The following is a 27,856-nucleotide window of genomic DNA, read 5'->3' as shown; positions in this document are numbered from 1 at the left end:
AAAAGAACACAAAAATAAAAGACAAAAGTATCTGAACAATATTACATCAGCCTTTCTGTTCCTCCTGCAAGGTAAACTGTAGCTGCTTGTTTCAGGATTACAGCAGTGATTCATTCTTCATGCATTCCTGCCAAGCATCTCTTGGGATGCCAGGGAAGGCTGGTGTACAGAGCCCCATCTGTGGGAAACAGACAGGGGGGCAGGGGGCATGGTACTGGGGCGCTGGCATGGTGGCACTGGGTGAGTACCTGGCTGCCCTCCTGCCCAGAAAACTAGACATCTGTTTCCATTCAGACTCTTAAGAGGGGCAGCCAAACTCTGGACTGTGGACGAACAAAATGTCAGCTCTAGGGAGGGAGACCAGGCCACCGGACCCTGTGCCATTCAGCTCTAGGGAGGGAGACCAGGCCACCGGACCCTGTGCCATTCAGCTCTAGGGAGGGAGACCAGGCCACCGGACCCTGTGCCATTCAGCTCTAGGGAGGGAGACCAGGCCACCGGACCCTGTGCCATTCAGCAGGGGCTCTGGGTGCAGCCGGTCAGGCAGGTCTTCTCTAGCCAGCTGCCACCTGTCTGGTCTGGACAGCCTTGAATGCACCCTCTCCTACGGCGCGTACATTCCACAAATGCTCACGTGCTCATCCTCCTCCAGGCAAAAACTGTTTGGAGTGCTGCTGATACAAATACGAAAACTGTTTAAGAGCATCAGAGATTTCCCTAAGTGCAGTTGTTGAAAGCAGGTGGTAGTAATGACAGCTTGCCTTTTCAAATATCGGAATGTAAAATATGTCTGACTGGAAACTAACATTAAGAGCAGGGTGCGTTGTCAATGAGGCCCAAGCTACATCTGTTTCCTATCTCAAATCGAGGTCTTTAGTATTAAATATGAGCAGGGATGTCCCTATGAGTTCTGTTCAGCATGCAGCTGCGAGAGCCGAGAGAAACAAAGAGTACCTGCAGAGAAAGGGGCTGTCAACATCCTTTAGGGAAACCTACTGCAGCGGGGGACACAACTCAAGAATAAACGCAGCCCGCTGGATGATAAATCCAACAGACAGCTCTAATGTTCCCTCACAAAGCAGCAGGTTTTTGAGCTGCCGCATATTGGACCTCTAGTGCCAGTGCAATACAGCAGGAGAGATTGGACTCGGTCACATGACCAAGTCATTAAGATTTGCTGCTTGCCGTGGTGAACCAACCCCCTCTCTCTCCCTCTCCCTCTCCCTCTCAAGATGGATTGACTGCATCATCAGGTGGATGCTAGCATTCTTCTTGTACAAGACACACTCTTAAAAATGACAGCAGCACTGAGTTATAGGCGGTAAGTGTGCCTCAAATTCTATTGAAAAATAATCCAAAAAATAAATAAATATACAAAATATACTGCTATGGCTGCACCGGCTCCATGTGTGACATGTGAATTGGATCCTTGATCAGCTTGTCTGAGGTGGAGGCAGGTAGATGTGTGGAGTGCAGTGGCAGAGTGCTACAGCAGGACGAGCTGTCACAGCTCATTCCCCCAAGCAGCCGGGCGGCCATTAGCCTGCTGCAGCTAGAGGGGCTGGCAACTACACACACCAAAGCCAGGACATTACACATTAAAACATGCAACCAGCTAACCCTACACACACACACACACATATGCTGAATCCTGTACATCACACACACACACACACACACACACACACACACACACATATATGCTGAATCCTGTACATCACACACACACAAATTGAAGATAGGACACTTTGTAAAAACACACCCATTTACATACTAGCTACTAAACACACACTCATTGCAGCCTCGACAATGCACACACTAATCACAGCCAGGCCTCTACACACATAAACAGACATACAATTCAGTCATTATAGCCTAGCCCTTGCAGACAATCACAGTGATGATAACCTGACCACTGCATGCATACATAAGCACACTAATATTCATCAGCGTCTGGCTACCGCACACCACTTCCAACATGAGAACAGATGTACACACACACTCCAAACATATTCTCCGGTCTGATGGACCATTCTCTGTGAGTGACATTGCCAATCAATGCAAAGCTCATCGTGCAGATAGATCGGAGCATCCCTGATAGGAGAAAAGAATGAGTTTTACTGTGAAGCTTATGATTCTAATGAGTTTTTTAGAACACCACATTAATGTACTGCAACAGTGTAACTTGCTCCTGATGTAGGACCTTGCATTCAGCCACACAGACTTGACAAGCACATAAAAACACACCACCAGCCTCTCCAAACACAAATCACTTCTCTCACAAATAAAACACACAGTCATCTGCCAACATCCTACACAAACACACTTCCTCATGCAAGCATTCATCACTCACAAGACAACCCCACAAAAACACACTTACGGCCACACTCAAACACACACACACACAAACGGCCGATCCCCACCCCGCCATCAACCACGTTCTGCTGCCCTTTTCTGGTGCAGGGGGGCCGAATGCAGCCAGCTCATCAGAATCACTGTCTGTGGCTTATAGGCTGGGCTCTGAGAGGGGCTGGCCAACACTACAGCGCTCTCTGCTCTCTGCTGCACTGGGGAGAGATTTATGTTCCCGCTTCAGAGAACTGACAGCAATAAAGAAAGAAGGAGGGGAGCGAGATGGAGGAGAGACGGAGAAGGAGAGGGAGAAATAGTGAAAGTGGGAGAACCTGGAAATAGATGGATGGACAGAGGAGGAGGGGGAAACTGAAAAGAAGAGAGAGAAAGAAAGAAAGAAAGAAAGAAAGAAAGAGAGAAAGAAAGAGAGAAAGAAAGAAAGAAAGAAAGAAAGAAAGAAACTAATTAAATCTAGAGAGAACTGGTGAAGAAAAGTGTGGCAGCAGATGAATGAGGAATAGTACACTGGACGATGTAAAAGGGGGACAAATTCCCCACAAAAGTGTTTCACTTAAAGACAGAGGGAAAGGGTAACAGAAAAAGAGCGGTCAAAAGACAGAAATCAGTAGGGAAAAAAGGAGAGAGCGAGAGAGAGAGAGAGCGAGAGAGGGAGAGGGAGAGAGCGAGTGTGAGTGCGAGCGAAAGAGGGAGAGACAGGAAGAGCGAGTGTGAGTGTGTGTGTGAGCAAGAAAGAGAGAGAGAGAGACAATGAGAACGAGTGTGAGTGTGTGTGAGCGAGAGACAGAGATACAGAGAGAGCGAGTCTGAGTGCGTGTGCGTGTGTGTGAGAGAGGGAGAGAGAGGAGAGAGAGGAGAGAGAGACAGAAAGAGCGAGTGTGAGCGAGAGAGAGATGGAGTGTGTGTGTGTGTGTGTGTGTGTGTGTGAGCGAGTGACAGAAAGAGAGTGTGAGTGTGAGTGTGTGTGTGTGTGTGTGTGTGTGTGTGTGTGTGTGAGCGAGCGACAGAGAGAGTGTGAGTGAGAGAGAGAGAGAGAGCGAGAGCGAGTGTGCGAGTGTGTGTGTGTGTGTGTGAGAGAGAGAGACAGAAAGAGAGTGTGAGTGTGAGTGTGTGTGAGCGAGCAAGCGAGCGAGAGACACAGAGAGCAGGAGAGGGTGCAGTGAGTCCCCGCTGCTGCTGTGCTCCATCTGCTGCTCTGAGAGCCAAACTCGTCTGCCCTCTCCTGAACTCTCATTCTGCTGCTCCACTCCACTCCCGTCCGCTCTCGTCTCCTAACCTCTTTCCTCCGCTTCCATCGGTGAGGGCACGGGGGACAAGTTAACCTCTCTTTAGAAGACATGTTGATGACACAAGACGCAAAATCACAAGGTTGTCCACGACCTTCCAAAGTTAAAGAGTCCGATCTCCCCTCCTTCGCTGTGAGCTCTACCCCCACCCCACCCCCCAACACTTCCTTTTTTTAACGCACCAATCCACTGCCTCCTTGTTCTGGTCCTGTTACTATGTACTTAAACATGAAGTCACATGACAACCAGATCGCTGCTCAGCAACTCCAAAAGAGGACATACTCTGATAATTCCCTTCACTACACTACTCATGTGTTACTTGCGAAGATTAACATCAGAAAATGAAATGAGTCATTGACATTAACTCATTCACAGTATAAAAATACAGTCTTATCTGCAATCCCTTTAGCCTGTTAGCGCAAAGGGGTATCTTTTGACAATTTTCACCTAATACTTTTGGTGATCATTTCTGTAGTACAGCTCCCTTGAAGCACCTTTAAAAGCTTATGAAATGACCTGGGCAATCGTTACTTAATTCCAACTCTGCCATATTTCAACCTAGAACAGAATGTCGGGGTGGGTTGAGTCAATGGAATTGATCATTTGGATTAGCTAATGGCATTCAATATTCATCCTGTAGTGAAAACGTAATTGACCACCACAACTTGCTTGCAAAATTGGCAAAATTCTCCATGCATCACTCTTTTCATTCTGTTGGATGACTGTGAACATAGTTTGTACTTTGTAACTCAAATATTGAAAGAGAACAAATCTCTGTATCCTGTTTAAATATACCAGTACCAGATACTTGAATCTCACTGCATGTTTGAGGAGCCATGTGAGAGACTGAGCCAAAGGACCCTTTCCCCAGTGAGTGGGGAGGTCTGCCCCAGCACTGGCTTCATTCGTTGGGGCAGACTAGCCTGTGGATGAGAGGAGCTCTTCTCTGACATTGCTCCCCCATCCCCCATCCCTCCTCATCCTCATCCTCTCCTCTCCTCTGCCCATCTTGGCACAGAGGCCGGGGGCATGCAGAGCAGAGCCTGTGAGCTGGCTAATGAAAAAGCGCAGGATACGGGCACAGATACACAGAGGCTCTGGCATTCTGCTGGAGCGCTCATTCCACAGCACAGAGACACCATGATGGGCCTGCTTCACGATGAGCAAGGGGGGAGGGGGGGGGACAAACCCAAGGTCATTTCTGGAGCCTCCGTGGGACAACGATGATGGTTTCGTAAGGCCCTGTGCTTGCCTGCTCTGCCATGAGAGTCGGTTTGTTTTTATCTCCAAAGCCACACATGCGGCTGCTTTTTGTACTGAGCAGAGGCTGCAGGGTGGATTTGGCCCTTTGGCAGTGGTTGGTCAGATGTTCCATCAATAGTTTTACAATCAAAATCACAGAGCAAAAATGAGGACATTTTGCATAGAATAATTTCACAAAACAGAAATGCTGAGCCCATGGAATACATGTTACTCTTGGTTTGTTGTACAGAAAACCTTAAGAGAGGCCTTGCCAATCACTTGCTACACCATGCTGCCCTTTGCATCTGACAACTCTCCTACCAAAAACTGTAAGGTGAAGAGGACTGTTCAGAGACTGGTCCCGCAGTGAGGCCATGCAGTGATGTCAGACCCCACTGAACGCCCATCACAGAGCCATTTGAAGGTTGAAGGTGGTATCGGACATGACAGCTGGGCAGATCTGATCTGGCAGACATCCAGTCCAGTCCTCTGACAAGTTTCAATCTCTAGTCAAAAACTACCTTCTCTGGAAAGCCCTGACTCGTACAGTAACACATCTGAAGAGAGACAAGCGAGGAATCCTTGTAAAAGGATGTGTGGCTCAGAGCATGATCGGAGATGTAAGGAGACAAGTACAGTCAGGCTGCTCGTGGTAGAACAGCTGACGGATGAAAAGAAATGCGCTCAGCACAACCTAAATTAGGGGCTGCACAAACAGGAGAACAACAGAGGCCCCCTGGGGAACCAAGAGCAGATAACTGGTAAATGAAGAAGAATTGCCTCCATCAACAAAACTGCGTATCTAATGGGAATTTAAAGGTTTACATATAATTTCTAATGACCAAAAAATAGGGTAATTATCAGTTAAAACAATTAAAATCTGTCTAAATACCCTAAATGTTATTACTTAAGGAGCATCTGTGATCATTTGCATGTGCAAATCATTGTAAACAGGATGTAGCAAACATAGAGTCTCTGTTGCCGTGGAAACATGTACTTGATCATATTTGGGTGCCAAGGGTTCAGGTTTGAACTGGACTTGCTTTTACTGAGACCGACTGGAGCCTAGAGATCGATTAGTCCTCATCTGCCTCCAATCGGTATTTTGGTAATGAAGAACAAGGGTGGTGCTGCAGGCCTGCCCAACTGAACCCTGATTCTGCAGTAAGGCAGGAAAAGTATGCCTCCCCAACTACACACACACACACACACACACACACACACACACACACACACACACACACACACACACACACACACACACACACACACACACACACACACACACACACACACACACACACACACACACACACACACACACACACACACACACACACACACACACACACACACACTCCTCTCCGCGCTCATTGTGATTACATTAGCATATTCGCGGCCACGGGCGGAGATCCAGCTACAGGATGAGCATTCTTGCAGCCAGCACTGGTAAAACTCAGGAGACTCCTTCTCCATATGGCCGCCTAGGCGAGCCATGATGGGCATCCGCTCGCTCGCTCGCTGGCTGGCCTGCCTGCAACCTTTACGGAAGCTCTGCTTCCTCACGCACACTCTGCCACTTCCCACTCATTTAGCTATTTTTATTTATTTATCTTTAATGTATAATGTATGCTTTTTTGCCTTTACTCCCTACTGAAGAAAATTTGATTGTGATTTTATCCCACTAACAAATGATTTCCTAATTTATTTTAAATGGGATAACATTGCAACATTGTAAGGAGTTATGCAAAGCTTAGTAGGCGCTTTGCTCTCTTCCCCAACTCTTATAGCTGACAGACAAAAAGCCTGATGTAAATGGCTTCTTACACCATGCTCTCCCACAACCAGACATGAGACCACACACCCTGATTCAAACTACTTAGAAGGTCAGAGAGGGCTGGTTCGTGAGGTACAAAAGAAAAATGCTTGAATTTAAACACCAAAAACAACGTTAAATGGGCGTACTGTGTGTGTGTGCGTGCTCATGGCCATGTACACAGACATCAGACACGACGCATCACCTTTAACAGGAAACACTAATCATCCCACCATGTCCATTAATGCAAAAATGGTCTGTCTGTCTGTCTGTCTGTCTGTCTGTCTGTCTGTCTGTCTGTCTGTCTGTCTGTCTGTCTGTCTGTCTGTCTGTCTGTCTGTCTGTCTGTCTGTGTGTGTCTCTGTGTGTGACACACATGACAGATGTTGAAAATCTGTGAGTCTCAAGGATAAAACATGAGACTTGACAGGTATGACAATGACTGGCATGAATTATTGCTCTATTTTAGTCACTATACTAGAAATATTTGCTGGCAGTGCTGGCTGTCTTTAGTCTCACGGATGTTTGCACTCCCTATTCCACAGCATGCTGTTTTACGTGGGAATGAGGACACATAGAACTTTGCTGTGACTGACGATTGAGTGAGAATTGTAATTCGTTATTGATTACGGACTGATTTTATCTGACACATTAACGGATTTCGTATGCGAAAGGGGCTTTAGAGTGTGAGGAATCTGGAAAGGTTGCGGGTGTTTTTTTTTTTGGGCTCCGTCTCTCGTTCATCATTAGCTGGGTGTGGAACAGAGAGAGCACTCGAGGCAGCTTGCTCAACGGGGAATACAAATACATTCCAAGCCTCTCTGAAGGGGAACAGCTCTTAGCAGAGAACTAAATGTCAGCTGATGTGTGTCCTCCCTGGGCTTCCCTGGACACACACACACACACACACACACACACACACACACACACACACACACACACACACACTGTCCACAAAAAATATTCCACCATTCCACTGCGGTCTGAAATATGAGGAGAGCTGATAAGTATCCGTTGAGTCACATCCTCCTAAATAAATGAATCCACTTGTGGTGAGGCACATAGAGGCTTGGATTATAACAAACCCACTGGAGCGTGGCTGGGAGAGAGGGACAAATGTCCTAGTTTGACCACTGTCCCTTTCAAAAGAGATCTACATCAGACACATCCTCTGTTGAATTAGCCATTAGTGAATCCTGTTCCTTGCCAAACTGATAGCCAGGTTTCACAGAAATCCATCCTGCCCTCAAAAATCAAAGTATGACCAGAGGCATTTTGGGAAAGTGGATGGTTGACAGTGGAGCCCTAGCCCAACATCATTAGATGGGGTCTTTCTGAGGTTTTCCTCTCTGCCCATGAAGTCAGGGTTGGCCTGAGAAAACTTTGGCTTTGTGAAGGCATGCCTTATGTGTTTGGGGAATCGATGGGCGGAGAAACAGCCACGGGCGTGCCTTTAAATTAGCACCCCCCGCAGTCATCTTGGATCTTTGATATTCTCCCTTTCATTTCAGCAATTGGGAAATAACGGACTAAACATCTGCCGAGTGAAGTGTCTTTCTCTCTCTCTCCAGCTCAGCCTCCTCTTTCCCCCTCCCCACACTCTGGCCCCGTGTGGAATTGGCATCTGATGCAGCACCCGGCGCTTAATGGCTTTAAATGGGATTCCTGATGGCGTCGGCTTCCATTATTGTTTGCACTTGCATGGGCTGGGTTACTAATATCACTGGCTGCTTCCTCTGAGTCTGTCAGAAATGGGACGAGATGAGATGAGATTAGACGATACGGAATCTGAAGAGTGGAGTCTTTCGTCTCTTCAACCTTGCATGGTTTAAACACACAAGCACAGGAGGGGGGGTGGCGGGGGGGGGGGGGGTCTGTCAGTGGAACAGCTGTGTGGTTAGGGGGGGGGGGGGATGCTGCAGGATGAGGAAGCGTTGTGTTAACTCCATGGAGAGGGACGCCAATGGAAACAGCTGAGCTGGGAACAACAGCGAGGGTGTCAGCAACGACACAGCTGGTGGAGGAGAGGGAACCTGGAGGGGGTTTGACCGACAGAACCACATCAGGCCTAATACTAATAGTGGGAGTTGATAATGTAGAGAGAGGATGACAGGAGAGAAGATAGATAAAGGCTGTGATGGTGGGAGACAAGGAGATTGAAAAAAAAGGAGGGTGGAAAGGTGGGAATAAAATGGGAGAGGAAATTGGTGAGCAAAAAAGAAAGAGTGCAAGAAACAAAGAGAGAGAGAGAGGGACAGAGAGAAAGAACAAGAGAGGGTGAGTAAGTGAGAGAGACAGAGAGAACATGCAGTGCTGCTCGAAAAACAAAGCAGGCAGCCGGCCAGTTCTGTCACACTCTGCTGCAGAGAGAGAGAGAGAGAGAAAGAGTGAGAAAGAGAGAGAACAAGCTAGGGAGTGAGAGGAAGAGAGAGAGGCGCCTACTGAGCTTCAGCGCGATTAATTAACAAACACTGGCCACAAGGCTGCCGGCTCAGGCTTGTCTCCCAACGCCCCCTTCCCTCCAGTCTGGCCGAGTTCAGCGGCTAATTGGAGGAAGAGGCTTTACTGGAAACCCACGTGTATTAGACCAGTGCCCCTCTTCAGCCCCTCACACCAGGGCGGTGGGGCAACCAGAGAGAGAGACAAGTGTGAATATACTGTATGTCTCTGTGTGTGTGTGTGTGTGTGTGTGTGTCTGCGCGCCCAAACTGAGATGCTGACTCCAAGCTGTACGCATTTCTCCGCCTCCTCTGACAGATAAACTCCAGCCTTGGGAGGAAAACAAACGGTGGACAGCAAACGGACTGCCACACCAGCCCTGCCAATCAACCACGCTCTCTTGTGCATGACACCCAACCCTCCTGCAGCATCCCTTCTACACAACACAAATTCAAATCCTACGCAGCAGTTTCCCCAGCTCAGCACATCCTGTGTAATCTATATGGTGATGAATAGCACTTGAAAAACACACACACACACACTGATACCCAAGCTGGCGTGCGATGACTGGGCGGATATCAGTCATCCATCATGTCAGGGGTGGAGGTGCGATCAACAGCCTTCTGTAGGGACTGATGGATAAGTTGAGAGACCAGTGGAGGTAACTTCTCTGGCAGTGGGACAGCTTAAGACTGTCTATGGAGAGTATGGGTGTCTACAGGGTTTGTGAATTCACCCATACTGTGTGTGTGTGTGTGTGTGTCTACAGAGGCATGCAACGCAGAGTCGAACATTCAAGGAGTAGAAAACTTTGGGATTGGAGGATTGGCCCACTGATTAGTCCTTGGATTTTTTTTTTTCATGTGTGTACATGTGTATCTGTGGGGAATTTGAGTGCCCAGAAGACACCATGTCACAGGGTGATGTTTAGTTGCACACAGCACCGAGGGAGGGCTTTCCACCAGGTACTTGGAGCCGTGTGTGAGGTGGATGTCATCATGCCGCCTCTGCTCCCATATGACACTATGCATCTTAAACCCTCTGGATCAAGCTTATACACACTTCCAGTTCTCCTGTAAGGAAATGTTGCTTTTCAACCACTAACTTTTCAACTCACTAAAAAGTGAAATGTATATGGAGCAATAACAGAAGAGCATGTGCACTCCTGTAACATTAGGTCCAGTCCTGTAGGAGAGCATGGCATGCTCCACAGAAAGGGCCCGGGGAACACGCTGAACACGTAACATCCTGTTGTGTCTGGTGGAGACAGACAGCCAACGGTGGCCATGAATGAGATCAACACAGATGGGCTGCCCTCAGCTGCCCAGACAGGATCTCTCCTGCCCCCTGCTGCCTGGGGGAGGCACTGTCTCTAAGGGCTGACTAACGTTTTTGACCTACACCCTCATTAATTCAGAGTTTCTAAATTATGTAGCTGAGTGATGGGCCTGAGCCATGACAAATTAATGTGTGTGAATGTGTGTGTGTAGTGTGTGTGTGTGTGTAGTTCATGACCATGTGTGTATACACACACACACGTGTCTTATCTAATAAATATGAGACTTTGACCTTTAGGAATTTTACAGCCATCTCTCATTGCAGGCTGATATATGGTGTGAGAAATTGCATATATATGAGTTATGGGTTCCACCTTAATTGAGTTTTCAAGCTAAGATAATTAGCCTTAATTACCCTCCACCTCAAAGGCTCGAGATGTTCTCCCCCCCTCCCCCTAGCCTCAGGATTTGATTGCAATTCAAAGGGTAACAATTTGATTAGGAAACAATTCTCAATGCATCACAATGCAGCTTGCTTGGAATGATTTGTTTACATTAACTGTATTTGAGACCCTAAGGAACATGTAAAGTTACACAAAGTGTCTATTGCCAGTGTTATCTGTAAATTCACTTTTCAGTCATCATTACACCTGCACAACAACAATCATAGTGAAATGGGTTTGGGAGAGTTGTTTAAATTCATTATGCTCGCTTGCATATTATTTAATTATGTTGTTTAAAAATATATATTATTCCTTTTTTCCTGCATCAATGCAAAATATTCCATGTTAGCATCACAATGCATTGATGCGAAGACGACTTTCCCCAGCCCCCGCTAAAAAAAAAAAAAAAAGAAAGAAAAGGATCCATCTCAAAATATCGACCATCTGTCCAATGTGGAAAGTGCTTCACCTGCAATTGTTTTTGGAGGCAAACAGCAGGCGCTCATTTGAGATGGTGATGCAGCCACATGAAATGATCTGTGGCTTTCATTAGATTGGGATCTGTGGGCATTGCTAATGCTAATTGCTAAACCCAGGCAATCTTGGAGGGGAGGGTGAGGTGAGGGGAGAGAAGGGAGGGGCTTACTTTCTGAGGTGCTCATGCTCCTTCAGAAACAGCTCTGTCCTTCTGTTGTTCACTCCGGAACCACTCTTGTATGTCCTGCAGGGAGAAGAGAAGAAGCAAGCCAATTTAGATACATGGAAGGAAATATGTGTGTATACACACACACACACACACACACACACACACACACACACACACACACACACACACACACACACACCTCTCTCTCTTGAGCTTGGGGATAAAGATTTCTCCTTCATTGAAATGCTTGTGCGGGCTGAGAAAGCAAGGAGCTTTATAAGATCCCCTGTTCAGTCATTTTGAATCAAACCAGCGGCAGTCTCATTCCATTTAAACTATCTCTCTGTATCTCACTCACACTCAACAAGAGGATAAAGAATATATATATATATATATATATATATATATATATATAAATAAAAAAATAAAATAAAGGACATTCTCCCATAAACAGCCCCATCCGGTAAAATAGTACAACAGAAACAAAGTGAACAACTCTTTTTCGGAGGCAGTTAGTGGAACGACGCAAGGGGCTTAGTTTTGCTGTATTTGCCTGGCTGCTCTCTGTGGGAAGAGCGGCTTCTCTCTCTGTGTGTGTGTGTGTGTGTGTCTGTGTGTGTGTGTGTGTGTGTGTGCGCAGGGGTTGGGCTTGCCACAGAAAAGCATTTTCCTGTGAATAATGAATGAGTGCTGCGAATGGGAAAAGCTTAGCCCTTCTGCAGGAGTTAATCAGGGGACGACAGACGAAAGCAACCCCCCACTGCGTTTACCAGCAAGTCCATCAGAGAACATCTCCAGACAGACGGACGGTTTTAATGTCACCTAGATGTTCATTTGTGTGTGTGTTGGTGGGTGAGGGCAGAGGACGACTAGTATGGTGCCACTGTGTTGGAATCCACTGTGTGCGTGTGTGTGTGTGTGTGTGTGTGTGTGTGTAATAATAATAATAATAATTTATTTTATTTGTAATGCACTCTTCATTCAAAAGAATCTCAGAGTGCCAGTGTGTGTGTGTGTATGTGTATGTGTGTGTGTGTGTGTGTGTGTGTGTGTGTGTGTGTGTGGTGACGGCAGAGGACGACTAGTATGGTGCAACTGTGTTGGAATCCACTGTGTGTGTGTGTGTGTGTGTGTGCGCGTGCGTGTGTGCGTGCGTGCGTGCGTGCGTGCGCGCGCGCGCATGTACATTTGTAGCCTTTATCTGGAGAGGGTATGCTTGCTTGGCTCCCAGGTCTAATCAGCCATCTGGAGGCTCTAAACTGAAATGACAGCTGACCTCCTCATCTTAACCATCCCTCTAAAGGGCACAGCTCTGCATCACCTGTGTGTGTGTGTGTGTGTGGGGGGGGGGGGGGGGGGGGGTCAGGCAGCACTGCAAAGTGGCATTTTCAGGTGCGGAACACGCACTGCTGTGATCTGTTAGTTCCGTTTGGGGTGGCAGGACAGGCAGGCGTGTGTGCGTGCGGGCATGAGTGCCACAGGAAGCCTGGGAGTGTCCCGTGGAACTGTGCCCACGAACGCCTCTGCCTCTGAATGGGAGCTGTGCATGCTGTATGTAAAATGCCACATGTAACGGGAAGGGCGTCTGAGAATGAGAGGCCATGCAGACGGACTCTAGTTTGTCTGAACCCGGTGAACCCCGAGTCCGGATAGCCCTATCGTGCAGACAAACGCACTGTATCCGCACTCCCTCGAATCGGGGGTCCAAAGTGAGTAACCTCCGAATCCGATTTGCTGTTGGTGTTCGTCTGCACGCTATCCGCATACCTAATCGGATTGCCCCACGTGATTGCATCATTAGACCAGCCAGAACAACGGACACAACCGGCATTATTTAATAACGGAATGGGTTGCCATAGCGCAGTGAGTTTGGCAGCCAGTTATAACAGCTCTCCAGTTTAAAAAAAAAAATTCTTCCTATTACCTTGCTCCTTTTCCACGTGAATTTCCCTAACGGGATTAATACAAATGTATCTATCTATCTGTTGTTAGGAAAGGGATGACATTAACAAGCCACACTTTAATCTATCACTGTTTAATCTATTTGCATCAGACCATTTTTCAAAAACCAGTTTTTAAAAGTGTCAGCAATAGCCTATATGAGCAAATCTGACTTGAAAAGATTTTTTTATTATAGACGGAAGTTTCAAAACAGATGAATGCTACGTTAGCTTTAGTCCTGTCAGACAACGATAGCGATAGCTACTAGCTAGCGTTAACGTTACTTCAGAGGTAGCCAACAGTACGTGAAGGACAAAGCCCTCAACAATAGCCTACATTTGTTGTTAGTAATAAAACCATGAAATTAGAAGCAATTGTAAACCATGAAACATCCAGGATCCACAGCACTTGCATTGTGGTCTCTCGTGCTCAAGCTCAGCATCTCCATAAAGCACAGGCATTTAAACAACTCAGACATGTCATGTTGCACTGTTCTAAACTCTTTATTATCAATAACAAATACAATTATTTTTCGCTTAGCCTACAGTCTGCTCTTACCACTGATTTTATAAACCACCATAATGTGTTACTGTGCAGATCAAATGTAGGCTATGCGGCTAAGCTAAACGTTGCTAGTTGGAGCTCAACTACTGTCATATGTTATTTTGATAGCATGCTCCTGTCTTCTTCTCCGTTTTCTTCAGTTGTCTGTAGCACCAAAGCGCCACCAACAGGCGTGGGGGATGTACTACAGCTGAGTCAATCGGATTCGCTGGGTTCATGTGCACGCGATGTAAAAAGTGGGTAGGTGTGAAATAGGTGTGAAAAATGAACCCGGGTTCAGGCAAACTAGAGTCCGTCTGCATGGGGTCTGAAGTTACAAGCAGTGGAGCTTCAACAATGAAGCGACACACCAAAGAGTGACCTAAAAAGAAAGGTGTTATAGTGACACCTAGTGGTATAGGAGAGGAACAACGAGGGACATTTCTGTCGCATTTTCATATGGATCTTTCTCTGAAGCATGCCTAGGGGCAATGCTTTTGGTCAAACAAAGATCAAATGCTGTTAAATTGAGGACAAAAACAACAGGGTGAAAAACTACCACTCAGAATACAGCCTACTGGCAAAGACATAAAGCCAACAAATTATCAAGATGGCCTTGTGATTACTATCTAAACTAAATGTGACTTAGTTGTCCAACATAATTAGACAACTAGCACTCACTGTCTGGTAAACAACAGAAGCACACACACACACACACACACACACACACACACACACACACATAAACAGGCCAAACCAGAGTGTTGGCGTGTCAATCACTGATCAGGGACCTGACATTAGTACACATTAGTAGAGACCAGGGAGAGAACACTGAGCCACGTACATAAGGCAAAGATCAATAGCGCTCAGACGTAAGCTTAGGTACACTTACGTCTATGTAGGTATTTAATTAGGGCAAGCGGTCGGCCCCACAGGCCTTCATTCCATAACAAAAGCAACAAAGACCTATGCCTGAATTCCATATGCCAATGGATCCACTCTCTACTAATTAGTAGGAAAGATCCAAATGAGTCATTAGTGTCATTACTGTTATGTTGGGAAGTGGATGGATCAATACCAGCACAATTTCAACTCCTGATGCTGGTTTAGATTAGGACCAACATGCCAATGCCTTCCATGACATGTGCCTGTAACACATCCCCCTCACTCGCTGACATGAGGAGTTTTAACGCTCAACACACAGCCATTTCTGATTGGTTTGTCTGTGCAGGGAGCTTCCACAGCAACAGACACACAGTGAAGGACTCCTCTGAAGGACACACTGAAGGACACTTTGTACTTGCCACCAAACTGGAGCAAAATAGACAAAGGGGACCTGGAGAGAGAGAGAAGGTGTACTGCACTGTAAACAACACAAGGTTCCTGAAAACAGTGAAAAAGAGAAGCTCAAAGAAAATATTATGAGCGACCACAGAAACAAATATTTACAGAAAGTAGTGATGGCTTTTAAAACAAACAAACAAACAAAACAAAAAAACAGTAAACATCTTAATATGAGACTGAAGGTGCAGTATGTTGTTTGTGTGCTTATCACACAGGGCAAAGAATATGTTGTGTTAACAAGGTAACCTGTATGAAGCGGCAATAAAATGAAATCTGATGGTGTGATAGTACAGCATGTACGGACTGAAATGAGCTCTCTACCAGCACAAGTGACATAACAAAATTGCATTTTGTCTGTTAATATAGCATTTTGGTCCTACTTTTACATTTATGTAAAGCCAAAAAATATGCAGATACTCAGTTAGATCTACAGGTAAAAAAATGATCAGCATGCAAGCCAAAATATTCTAGCAGTCTTCCACATCAGAGGCCATTTGAGATCCTGTCTGGGTAAGTGTGCTAAAGTGTGACGTCTGATTTATACTACCTTCTTTTTACAGTGGGTCGTATGAAAGAAGGGCATGGCAACTTGGCCGAGGACAAGGAATGTGTTCAGGCAAGCTTTTGGAATCAGCCCAAACAAGTGCCACAAAGATGTTTACAGTTACTGGGGGGTGGGGGGGGGAGTATGCCGCTACAGCAAGCAGTGAGGATTTCATCTGGGGGAAATGCTGTGATTTACAGCAACAGTGTAGAGGGCAGTTTGGAATCACGGTGCTCAAATAATCAAAAAGTGAAGTAATTATTCACAAACAACACTGTGGATTTCTGCCAGGGTGCTTTGGTGATGCATCTGGGATTAAGTAGTCGTTAACAACCAGAGCAGTCATGGTCTGGCACCCTTTCCTGATCTTACATTTCTTTCTGGGAGTGACTCACACTCTCAAATTCTTTCCATATCAGATATTCCTGTGTGTCTTATCATCACTCTTCTCCAGCATCTGATGCCTGGATGACAGCAAATTAATAAAAGCAATACTCCACAAGGTGTGAAAACAGTAGAAGGGGTCTCTCACCATCAAGTGACACACACGTATGACCAATGACTAATCAAGAAGAAGGCTCAATACCTTATTGCAGAAGAAGGTTCAATACATTACAGGCTGGTGGTGAGTGCGTCACTCAATCCACTAACTTCAAGCATGACTGCCATACCTCATTGATATTGACTGCTTTTACGTCATGCCCTGCCCTGCCCTGCCCCTCTGAATAAAACAAGGATGATTTCCTGTACTAATTAGTTCAAAGGGTTAGTCATTGTGGAAGGTATTGGTCTGGAGACCTAGATTTTCTCTAGGGCCCGGTCTGTGAGATGTGGGGGTTGGTGTAGGTCATAACATCAACAAGGGCTTGATGTTAATTGAGGACAATGTCCATTTCCATCACCACTAACCCAAAGACAATCTAACAATCACCAATGCATAATGATCGCCGTGAAATTTGTGAAAAGGACACATCAGGCTACTGCCTTATGCCTTATATACCAACATTTCTAAGAGAGGCCATTTGATTTAGACAGGAATTTGTGCCATGTTCCTCTAACAACAATGTTCATCAGCAGCATATGTTCTCAAACAAGGTCAAATATTCAGGCTCGAATAATCCTTAGGAAGAAGGTACTAGTTGACAAACAAAAACATTTAATTGAGTAGCAACAGAATATAGCTGACAACTGTTTAGTCTGACCTCAACTGTATTGACTGGGATGTCCGTGTATATGTCGAGGTACTATGTAAAGCTTAAAGTCCAGGTTTCCCTTGAGCTTTGAGGTTTCCTGACTATCAATAGAAAGATTCTTGATGACAAAAACCTCAACAGCGTTCACTGCCACCAACAGAATAACATTTCAAGATTCAGGGTACCTCACCTGTATAAATCACTGCTTGTGAACACTGTAAGCTGATGTCAACACAATTAAGATGATTTCAGATACTCACTCAATGTCCTTTCTGACAGATCCCAGTAGATCCTCCCTTTCTCTGATCGCCAGAAAGTTGGATTTAGTTTTGTGAAATTCATGAGTGTAATCCTAGAAAACCCAGACAAGGGAGAGTCATGGTCTTTTCCCATAGTAAAAGAAAACACAGACTGCAATCCAGCACCATCCTTCAGTGTTCATGGCTTCATGGTTCGCTACTTTGGTGGGATGCCTACTAATTCTCCCTAACAAGGATAACATTATGTGGTGGAAACAGCAAAAGGAAACTTCTAATGCCCATATTTTTTTAATGTTCAATGAACTTCATAAGTTATCAATTACAATGAGTCCCCGTGTCTGGATCAGGTCCTCTATACATACCATTACTATTAGAGAAATGTATAGCACTGAACCCAACAATTTCATTTCCATTTCACACAGATTCCACAGAGCTGTGTCAAACCTTCAGTCAAGTTCTACATCTCTGTATTATGTGGACCCTGGTATTTTGACCAGAACTGCTACAGTGCTCAAAGGGATCCAGTAGTCTGAGAGAGGCGGGCAGCGAAGAAGCCTCTGAGAGGGGGGGTCCACCTCACCTGATGGATGTCTCTGTGCCGCTGGAGCGTGTGCATCAGGGCAGCATTGTGGGATGTGACGCCTGGCGTGCTGCTGTACTCCGCCATCTTATCATTTATACCCGTGAGCTGGGAAAGAGTAGGAAGGTCAGAAGACAAAATGGAAACAGCGGTGTGAAATAAATGCTGGCAGCAAAAAGGCCTAGGTGACTAGAGTTATAGGTGAATGGGATGCAGGAATCTTACTTTTGCTAGTAGCTGCTCAATCTCTACAGACATGGCCTCAAACATCCTATCCTGGGTGGAGTTGTTGAGGAGTGGAGTTGTGTCCGAACTTAACGCAGAGAGAAAAATAATGGCCTAAGTTAAAACATTAAAAGTCATTCATGTTTAAGACACAGGGGACAGTCTCATAACTACATGAAAATAAAGTGTTGCACACAACATGGGTGGCTGAGGTCTCATTGAGAGAATGCACACAAGCCTACCTGTCTCCTCCTCGCCGCCCATCCCTGGAGCTGCTATAACTGGTGCACAGCTTACTGAAGGAGACCAGTTTCAGATCAAGCTCGTTCTCCAGCTGTCGGGCCTGCTTTCGCAGATCTGAAACACATCAGCATAATCTTCTCTGACTACAAGGAGTACACAATTGACCAGTTCTCAACATACAATGCAAAAGCTATGAACACACGAACACATTCTAATCTATTTAGAGTATACTATTGTGCAATACATCGTTGTTGTGACATAAAATCATTTTTGCATAAAGGGAACATCTATTTAAAATTGAACATGAAACGTTCACTAGAAGCCAAAAACGTACTTAGTGATGTAACTTTAGTAACTTTAAGTGATGTGTGTATCAGGTAAGGGAGTTCCTGAGGTGAAGTAATATTCTTAATGATAGCAAGAAATTATGTCAAGACAGCAGCAGACATAAACAGGACAGACTGAGAAAAATCACTCAAAGAAAGTAACACGTTACCATTCAACATTAGCAGCTACCTGTCATCATTAAATAAGTTTAACTCGGAATATTAAGACTTAAGTGAATCAGTCACATTTGCTTGCTATATTAGCCACTGAAGTTGCGTAACGTTATCCGATCTACTTAGCTAGGATAGCTAGAAAATTTGACTAACGTTACGGTTTCAAAAATACCTTCATTACTGGCTAACGTTAACTAACGTCACCCGGTTACTTCACAAAGCACTTCGTTAGCTACACAGCCAACACACATAAAAACATACAGTGCAGTGACAGCTAAAGACAGGGTGAATATGGTTAGTAACATAAACTGTCAAAACATTTAATAAAACACCTGTCTCACATTACTACTTTCGCTAAAGCTAGATGGCATTCGCTTACGTTACATCGGCTGCTGCTGTTGCTAACTGAGCCAATGCTAGCTTGCTAGCCTCCAGTGTCGGGCTAACTAGCTCTTAGCATAGTCATCTAGCGCTGCTTAGCTTGAAATGCCTAGACAGATAGGATAGATAGCTAGCCAACTAGCTAGCCTACGACTGAAATTAAGCGACAGGCTGGAGTTACATTTTGTTCGTTCAGAAATGCAAATGTCCTCAAACAACAACAACCAAGAGAGATAACATGAACTAAAATAGCTCGTAACTTCACTATGTCATCCCTCGCAACGAAGTTTAATCTCTTTGCCACCTCACCTTCCCAGTAATTGCTGTTTCCCCCTGCCATCTTTGTTGTTCAACGTCACCGGCAGCGTGGAACACGGAAAAAAGGTTACAGCCATTCATCAGATTTGCCATGTGATACACAGCACCATCTTGCGTCTCGGAAGATAATGTCAATGTGGTGACTAGAAATTATCTGCGGTCTCCAGTATGTATAGTATATATGTACAGGTGCATCTCAAAAAATTAGAATATCGTGGAAAAGTGGAAATTGACACCCTTATATATTCTAGAATCATTATACATAAAGCGGCATGTTTCAAGCCTTTTTTGTTTTAATCTTGATGATTACGGCTCACAGCTCATGGAAATCAAAAATCCAGTATCTCAAAATATTACAATAAATAATTACAAATACGGACATGTCAACCTGAGAAGACTTCTAATAAGCTACTTAACTCAAAATACCTGCAAAGGTTTCCTGAGCCTTCAATGTCTCAGTCTGGTGCCTGAGCCTTCAATGTCTCAGTCTGGTGGGGCGACAGTGGTACAGGAGGTAGAGAAGTCGGTTAGTAATCAGAAGGTTGCTAGTTCGATTCCCTGTCGAAGCGTCCTTGAGCAAGACACTGAACCCCTAATTGCTCCTGATGTGCAGTGTGCCATCAATGTAAAATGTGTAAACATTGTAAGTCGCTTTGGATAAAAGCGTCTGCTAAATGACTAAATGTAAATGTAAATGTAGTACACACAACCACAATCATGGGAAAGACTGCTGACTTGACAGTTGTCCAGAATACACTCATTGACACCCTCCATGAGGAGGGTAAGCCACAGAAAGTCATTGCTGAAAAGGCTGACTCTTCACAGAGTGCTGTATTCATTCCTGGACACATCTGTGAGTCGTGACTCTTGATGCACTGACTCCAGCCTCAGTCCACTCTTGTGAAGTTCCCCCAAATTCTTGAATTGGCTTTGCTTGACAATCCTCTCAAGGCTACAAGTGTCGCATTAGTGTCAAGCCACTCCTGAACCAGAGACAATGTCAGAAGCGTCTTACCTGAGCAAAGGAGAAAAAGAACGAGACAGTTGCTCTGCGGAAATTTTGCATTTCATTTGGAAATCAAGGTCCCAGAGTCTGGAGGAAGAGTGGAGAGGCACAGAATCCAAGTTGCTTGAAGTGCAGTGTGAAGTTTCCACAGTCAGTGATGATTTGGGGTGCCATGTCATCTGCTGGGGTTGGTCCACTGTGTTTTATCAAGTCCAGAGTCAATGCAGCCGTCTACCAGGAGATTTAAGAGCACTTCATGCTTCCATCTGCTGACAAGCTTTATGGAAATGCTGATTTCCTTTTCTAGCAGGATTTGGCACCTGCCCACAGTGCCAAAACGACTGGTAACTGGTTTTCTGCCCATGGTATTACTGTGCTTGATTGGCCAGCCAACTGGACTGACCTGAACCCCAGAGGAAAATGAGATCCACCAGACCCAACAATACAGACGAGCTGAAGGCCGCTATCAAAGCAACCTGGGCTTCCATAACACCTCAGCAGTGTCACAGGCTGATTGCCTCCCTCCCTGTCACACCGCATTGATGCAGTCATTTGTGCAAAAGGAGCCACTTTATGTGTAATGATTCTAGAATATATGAAGGTGTCACTTTTTGAATTAAATTACGGGAAAACATTTACTTTTCCACGATATTCAATTTTTTTAGATGCACCTGTTTATGTATAGATTAGATTAGATTCAACTTTATTGTCATTGCACAGAGTACAGGTACTGAGGCAACGAAATGCAGTTAGCATCTAACCAGAAGTGCAAAGTAGAAGAGTGCAGAGTATGTGCAAATGGTTATATAAATATAGATAAATATGGTATATACAGTATGACATAAGATATAAGTGGTATGAGCAGTAAGAACATGAGCAGCAATAAAGGTGATTAGTGCAGATGTGATATAGATATGTGTAAAGTGCAGATGAAGTACAGGTGAAGGTGGCAGTAGAGGTTATAAGTTATAAATGAGGGTACATACTTGTCCTGAGTGATGTTAGGATGGATTCTATATCCCATTCTGAGCACCGAATATGTGCAGCTGCTTGTGTTCAAGTTGTATGCATACACTACATTCAAGACCGCTCATTCTTGTGCTATGCAGTCCCTCCATGATTTTTGCGATCTTGTGATTCACAAATTCTTGAAAAAGGATTTCCTGGTTTGCGGTTGCAATTTTCTCTTATTACCACGTCATTTCTCCAAACCGAACAAACGAACCGGAGAATGTATGCTGCAGGGAGATACCACAGGTATAATTCTTTGTTAATTACAATTATGCAGTCTGATGCATCTGATTTATATTCCATGTCACTTACACTTTCAATATTCAAGGTTACAAGAAGACTACTGCAGCTTCAGAACCAACCAATGTGCATGGTCGATCATCCGGGCCTTGAACCTGTGTGCTTGAATGTGTTCTCACTACAGAATGCATTCAACATCTATAGGGCAGACTATGGGCCTTTACGTCTAAGAAAAATAGAGCAGTAAGTTTTTTTTTTTTTATGCATGAGTCATCAGTCATTTCTGCAATACAAATATGACTGAGGAAGAAAATACAATAACTTACTTTGCTTACTGCTCATCTTACATGTGTCAATTGTTGACATGTTACATATCAAACACTAAAAGCACACAAAACTGTTTCTATAGACTTTTATTGTCAGAACGATTGCTAGAAAGAATGCCACAGAGCTTTTTAAACATAGTTATTAAATGTACTGGCTGGTACATAGGTAATAAATACAAAAAATACCAAGTATAATAAAAACATTGATTACAAAATTACACTTTGTGCCATCAGTAGCCATACTGTAAAAAAAGGAACACTTTGTTTGACCGCACCATTTATTCTCTAAATACAATGTAAACTTTGCTCAGCCGTTACAGGTATTTGGCGTACAGAAGCTTTGTTAGCTGGTGTTGGGGCTATCTGGGCCGGAGGATCAGGGTGGTCCTGCCCTCCTGCGTGGTGCTCCAGATACGCAGAGTGTTCCCTGATGCTCAAGGAAGGTATACAGGGTTCAGACCTGCTCTTGATTGAACCTCGACACATAGCTCGTTATAACTTCCCACTTGTCAGGTTTCGCATACTTGGCAGAGAGATCCTCGGGTATTGGGATCTTCAGCACCTCATTCACATATGGGGCCGGGTCCTGAAAAACCTTCTGAAAGATGAGGTCCAACAGGTTGTCCACGTAGTCTGTAATCCCCCCCCCCCAAAAAAAGATTGTAGTTTTTTTTAATAATCCAACCCTGAAACAATGTTGCACTTTTTTGTATTTATATTATTTTCTTTTTATAATTATATTATTCTATTTATTATGAAGACCATTTAGACAGCAGTTAATTTATGTTATTTATGTTTCACATACTGTTTGTACATTGTTTGACTTTGTGGAATTTTAAATAAAGCCTGTGACACTCACGGAAAGTTGGATCTACTTTCACCGGCTTTGCTGTGCACTCGCCCTTCTTATATTTTGGGAAGTTCACTCTAAATAGCGGCTCACCAGCTGAACTTGTTGCTTGGGGACGCCCAGCATTTTCATTGAAATGCAGGGCTGCCAGGTAGAGTCTTTGGGGGGGGGGGGGGGATAATACTAATAAGAGCATGTGTGTATGTGTGTATAATTGTTTGTAAAATAAATAATAGGTATACATTTCTTTCAAAAAAATGATCGTATTGTTACCTGCATAACATTCCAAGAAAAGGAAAGACACCATTTTTGGGCGCAAAACGCAGAATGACGCTGTGGAAAGACTCTAACGATGAGGTCTGGTAGTGAGGGCTCAGCTTCTCCACATCTTTCAGAACCTTCTTGCTACTCAACACCTTCTCTAATCTGCAGAAGGCTGGTGTCCCTGTAAAAAAGGGGGAAAAACATAACCATTGATTCAAAGTGATTATGGCATTTGTTGTTTGGTTTTACATATACATATATTGTATATGTATATAAACACAAACCTTACATTTACAAAGCAAATTGGCTGAACATACCTGCTGTCAACCATTTGCTCTTGTCCCTTGAAGTGCGTCGCGGATGCAAACACTGGGGGAAAACAGGGTCTTCATGGGAGTGGATGTCTTGGACATGGTTAAGGATGGAGGTCCACTTTGCCACTCTCTCTGGCCCTGATGTTGACGTAGCGGCTGTCCAGTAGATGTGGTTTTTTATGCTGCAAAGCCACTTCTTCAGTTTCTCACATTCTTTGTTCTGTGAAGTCTTCTCCAGTTTCTTGGACAGTCCTAAAAAAAAAAAAAAAAAAAATCATGCAGACATGTATTGAATAAAAAATGAACACCCACATAAATAATATTCCAAACAGGGCATGCCTTCAATGTAATGTGTGAATGAGTGAATTCATTACAAAATTGCTAATTATGCAATCTTTCTGCTCTGATTATAGAATAAGGAAATCACCAGTCTGTGATAATTATTGAGGTGCTCCATGACTTTGATAATGAACAAAAGTGCTGTGCGGAGTTTTCACATGTGAACAGGGACTTTCTTAGCCACCTGGCACACAGACACAGGAAATAATACCTTTTTCCATGTGCAAGACATCGTAGTAGTGTGTGATGTTGGCCTCCCTCAGGAATTTCTGGATTTGAGGGTGGCGGTCTGTGACAATGCTATCCAGAGTCACACCACGTGCCTCCAAGAGAGCAAGGCTCCTTTTCAGACCCTCTTTCTCCATGTGGTAACTCCCTCCAACTTCATTGCTCTGATTATAAAGCAATGGTTGACCATCTTTATTTCTGTACTTTGTTGAGACAGACTCCTGTGGATAATCTTTTATGTCATTGTTTAGATGTGCTTATTCTGTAGCCCTGTAACTAGTTATAGGTTCTGTTAGCTAGTGCTGTGTTGTACATTTCCAAGAACATCATGTTGAAGCAACATTGCTATGCACCTTCTGCTGAATGCACTAACCTACTGAGACTTTCTAAAGTTGGCAGTTCTGTATAAACAGATTCTCTTCACCAGTCTTAATGAGTTCCATGCCTACTCTATCAGTACAATCATCTAATTCGGGTTGAACCAAGACATACTGCTTTTCCATCCGGAATTTGCCATGGAAATATGACACATTTTCAATAACTTAGTTCAGTTTACAGATTGGAGTTTATGTTACTCACCTGAACCAGCTGCAGATCAATAACAGTGTTGGTCGTCAGGTCCATCACCGTGTAACTGCCAAACTTGGCACAATGGCCTTCAAAAATACATGTAAATCTTTTACTTTGTCATTTCGCATGTCATTGTATGATATGTTGTTTTCTTAGTAACCCGTTGTCTAAACAAAGACATTTTCGTAAAAAAGTAACCGTCAGTATTACGTACCTGGCGAGTCAGCCCTCAAGTCACCACCTAGGATGACTTTCTGTTGCTGACATAGCTGGTCCAACATGCCATCCTGTGCTGTTTTCCAGCTGTGCACGATTGCAGGCTCTATGTACAACCGGGCGTGCCTTCGAAATGTGTCATAATGAAACATCCTCAACTGCATTGCACGGAAGATCTGAGGTCAGAAAAGACACAGGACTCTTTTCTTTAGTACTGCTTTTCGGAATATATATATATGTGTGTGTGTGTGTGTGTGTGTGTGTGTGTGTGTGTGTGTGTGTGTGTGTGTGGGTGTGTGTGTAATTTCTCTCCACAAATTCTGATGATAATATTCTATGTTCAAATAATTACTACAAGTTAATTAAGTTGTGAATTAAGTCAATTAACAATTACCTTCTCAAGTTTGAAGAAAGAGGCACCAGTGGCATACACTGCAGCTGAGAGTTGGATGTTCCCAACAGGAGTGCTACCAAGAATAGGCTGACTATTCCATTTTCTGTAGAACTCACAGTGTGGGCACTTCTGTTCTACAGAGAGGAATGTGCCAACCCTTCTTGTTTGCACATCTGTCACCTGCCGACACACAGGGCACACCTCAAACAGCTCCAGGAGGCAGTTTTCATAGACAATATATGTGGGTGTCTTATGAAAAGGGTTGGAAGATTCCATTCTATTAGAAAGACAAAGATTTCACACAAAAATCAACTTCCATGCTGCTACAGCTAAAATAAGCGTAGGAATGTAATCCATCTGATTATTAAAATGTTTAGATTAAATATTGAGTCACTCACGTCACATCTGCTGACTCAGTCAAGACTGTGACCGAGTCATCAGGATCATAGGTAGCATCCTGTGGCTCTCCGAAGTCCATACTTGAACTTCCGTCAAAAGGGCTGTCCTCTTCCTCCTCCAAGCGAGGTCTCTTACTTGGCCACTTTATTGGTGCAGATGTTAGGAATGGCTGTGATGCTTTGAAGGCCACAGCTGAGGTTCCAACACCGACATCAGTGCAGGGCACAGTTTTCTGTGTGCCTATGATAAAACAGACATTCAGTATCCTTGGAGTCACAACAAATAAAAAAAATGAGATGCTGTAACAACTTTAACACAGAGACACATTCATTGACATGACGAATTAACTGAGGATAAACAAACCTGTACTTTTGTAGTGAGGTCGCTGTGTTTTCACAGAAAGCTGCGTGCCAACAGTGCACATCTTTGGTGGGTCCGTCTGGCAGGCCACGTGATGTACCCTAGCACCCTGAACAGATGTGCTTGCCTAAACACCAAAAGCAGCAATGTTATTCATGTTTGTACTACTGTCATGCATACGAGGTGAACAAAAAGCAAATAAAACATGTAAAGAAATGTAGTAACCCATTTCACCTAATATCATTTTCACAACACAGAAGTGTAGGTGAAAATAACATTGTCATACGTGAATTTCTCAGAAATCATTATGAAATAATCATAAAGTGAATAGTATTTTACCTTGTGCTGTACACAAAACGCTAAAATGCACCACAGTGACAAACTGCAGGTGAGTATCTAAGTTCTTGAGTATGCTCTACCCCCCCAAAAGCTGCTAATCACGTCGTTCAGGAATAAATAAGTGCCCATTTCACATGTGTGACCCCGTCATTGTAGTGTCGAAAGGTGTCAATAGGAGGACTAATTGCTTTGAATCATGCAGGGCAGGGGCACTATTAGCACTTCTCTCCACCCCAACACAAAGCTTTTTCACAGGGGAATGTTTTTTTTATAAAATAACTATTTCACATATGCTAGGCACTATGTACGTATACGTGCAAACGTAAATTCCTACACTACAGTCCATGAACATCCACACGAACTACTCTGCAAGTAGGCATCATGTTGTTTGCGGTAGGCACTATTATACCTATGTGAAAGTAAATTATGACACAAACTACAGTATATAAACATCCACACGACGTAGGCATCGTGTTGTTTGCGGGAGGCACTATGCAAACGTTCAATTATGTACAAGTAATCATACATCCAATACGCTAGCCTAGGGTTCATACAGGCAACAGAGAAACATTAGCGAATGCATGGCTGCAGTTATATACACCAGTTGGCTCCGAGGCCAGGCCTCGTACACTAATGTACATACCCACTCAGCGCATAAAAGTAATTGTTCGCGAAATTACAGACAAGGACTAATTTCCCCCCACCACTACATGCTAGCCCCTCATCCCCTCACACACACACACGACATAGCATGCTGACGTTGCTAACCTCCACACAAAATGTCTAAAAGAAGCAAATACCAGAATTATTTAAAAAAAAAAAATACTTACATTTCCCTCGTCTTCAGTCCTGCGACGGATAGATGGCAACGACCCCCCTTTCAATATCAACCTTCCAGCGAGTCCAGCGGTATATTGGCCCAGGTTGATAAAACAGTCCGATTCAAAGTGGTTAGAGCACACTAACAGATATTTGCCAACTCTTGAGGGGACGTTGCCTTCAAATATGAAATAAATCCATTTCTCTCTTGTGTCTTCTGAAGCTGGAGTCACGTGAAGGCATTTGTGCTGATCTGTGCAGCCGACCACTGAGCATCTTGGTTGTCGAATTCGCTTCATGCTGCTAGCTAGCTTATCCAAGTCTATCCAAGACTTGCAAGAATAAATTGGCGGTAGTTTGCAGATTTCGTATCTATAACGTGGGTGGGTCGAGTGGTGCTGGGGGGCGGTCCAAGACCATGTACAGAGACTCCATGGCAATGGTTGGTTAATGACGTACTTTTTTGCCATAATCCCATTGGACGCAGTCAAACGTATCGTTTCTGACATATAGGAAACATAACAAACCGCGCGAGTTGTTTTTTCCCCTGCGTTTTTCAGTTGGTAGACATGCCAGATACCCAAATTAAC

The 27,856-nt window shown here is 44.3% G+C and overlaps 2 protein-coding genes across 3 annotated transcripts in view; both read right to left on the bottom strand.

The window, feature by feature from the left end:
- Window positions 1-19,693, bottom strand: part of gosr1 (golgi SNAP receptor complex member 1) — a 34,114-nt gene extending 14,421 nt beyond the window's left edge. The window contains exons 1-6 of the mRNA XM_012825240.3: window positions 19,583-19,693; window positions 18,392-18,506; window positions 18,150-18,237; window positions 17,925-18,032; window positions 17,345-17,436; window positions 11,520-11,594 (exon numbers count right to left, since the gene is read on the bottom strand). Coding sequence (XP_012680694.1) covers window positions 11,520-11,594; window positions 17,345-17,436; window positions 17,925-18,032; window positions 18,150-18,237; window positions 18,392-18,506; window positions 19,583-19,613 — 509 coding nt within the window. The 5' untranslated portion in view covers window positions 19,614-19,693. The remainder of the gene's footprint in view (window positions 1-11,519; window positions 11,595-17,344; window positions 17,437-17,924; window positions 18,033-18,149; window positions 18,238-18,391; window positions 18,507-19,582) is intronic.
- Window positions 19,694-22,358: 2,665 nt separating this feature from the next.
- LOC105898184 lies at window positions 22,359-27,684 on the bottom strand. Of its 2 annotated transcripts, none has more exons than XM_031573185.2 (11): window positions 27,278-27,684; window positions 26,112-26,235; window positions 25,748-25,988; window positions 25,350-25,626; window positions 24,954-25,131; window positions 24,749-24,825; window positions 24,153-24,390; window positions 23,606-23,854; window positions 23,298-23,469; window positions 23,034-23,182; window positions 22,359-22,807 (listed from the first exon to the last, which is right to left on the bottom strand). In XM_031573185.2, exons 1-11 carry the CDS (start codon window positions 27,563-27,565, stop codon window positions 22,629-22,631), a joined length of 2,172 nt encoding a protein of 723 aa, XP_031429045.1. In that variant the 5' UTR covers window positions 27,566-27,684; the 3' UTR covers window positions 22,359-22,628. The 2 variants fall into 2 exon arrangements, with proteins under 2 accessions (XP_031429045.1, XP_031429046.1); XM_031573186.2 differs by having other exon boundaries at window positions 24,153-24,333.
- Between the last annotated feature and the right edge of the window lie 172 nt (window positions 27,685-27,856).

Source organism: Clupea harengus, chromosome 9, assembly GCF_900700415.2.
Source record: "Clupea harengus chromosome 9, Ch_v2.0.2, whole genome shotgun sequence".
NCBI lineage: Eukaryota > Metazoa > Chordata > Actinopteri > Clupeiformes > Clupeidae > Clupea > Clupea harengus.
This window is presented reverse-complemented; position numbering and strand designations above follow the sequence as displayed.

Bases quoted from the DNA above. Each gene is read 5' to 3' on its own strand.
- LOC105898184 (XM_031573185.2), bottom strand. From the start codon at position 27,565: ATGAAGCGAATTCGACAACCAAGATGCTCAGTGGTCGGCTGCACAGAT. The intron at 26,236-27,277 runs GTAAGTATTTTT...TTTGGTGTTTAG, and splicing joins GGACTGAAGACGAGGGAAAT to GCAAGCACATCTGTTCAGGG. The intron at 25,989-26,111 runs GTTTGTTTATCC...GTTTTATCATAG, and splicing joins ACCTCACTACAAAAGTACAG to GCACACAGAAAACTGTGCCC.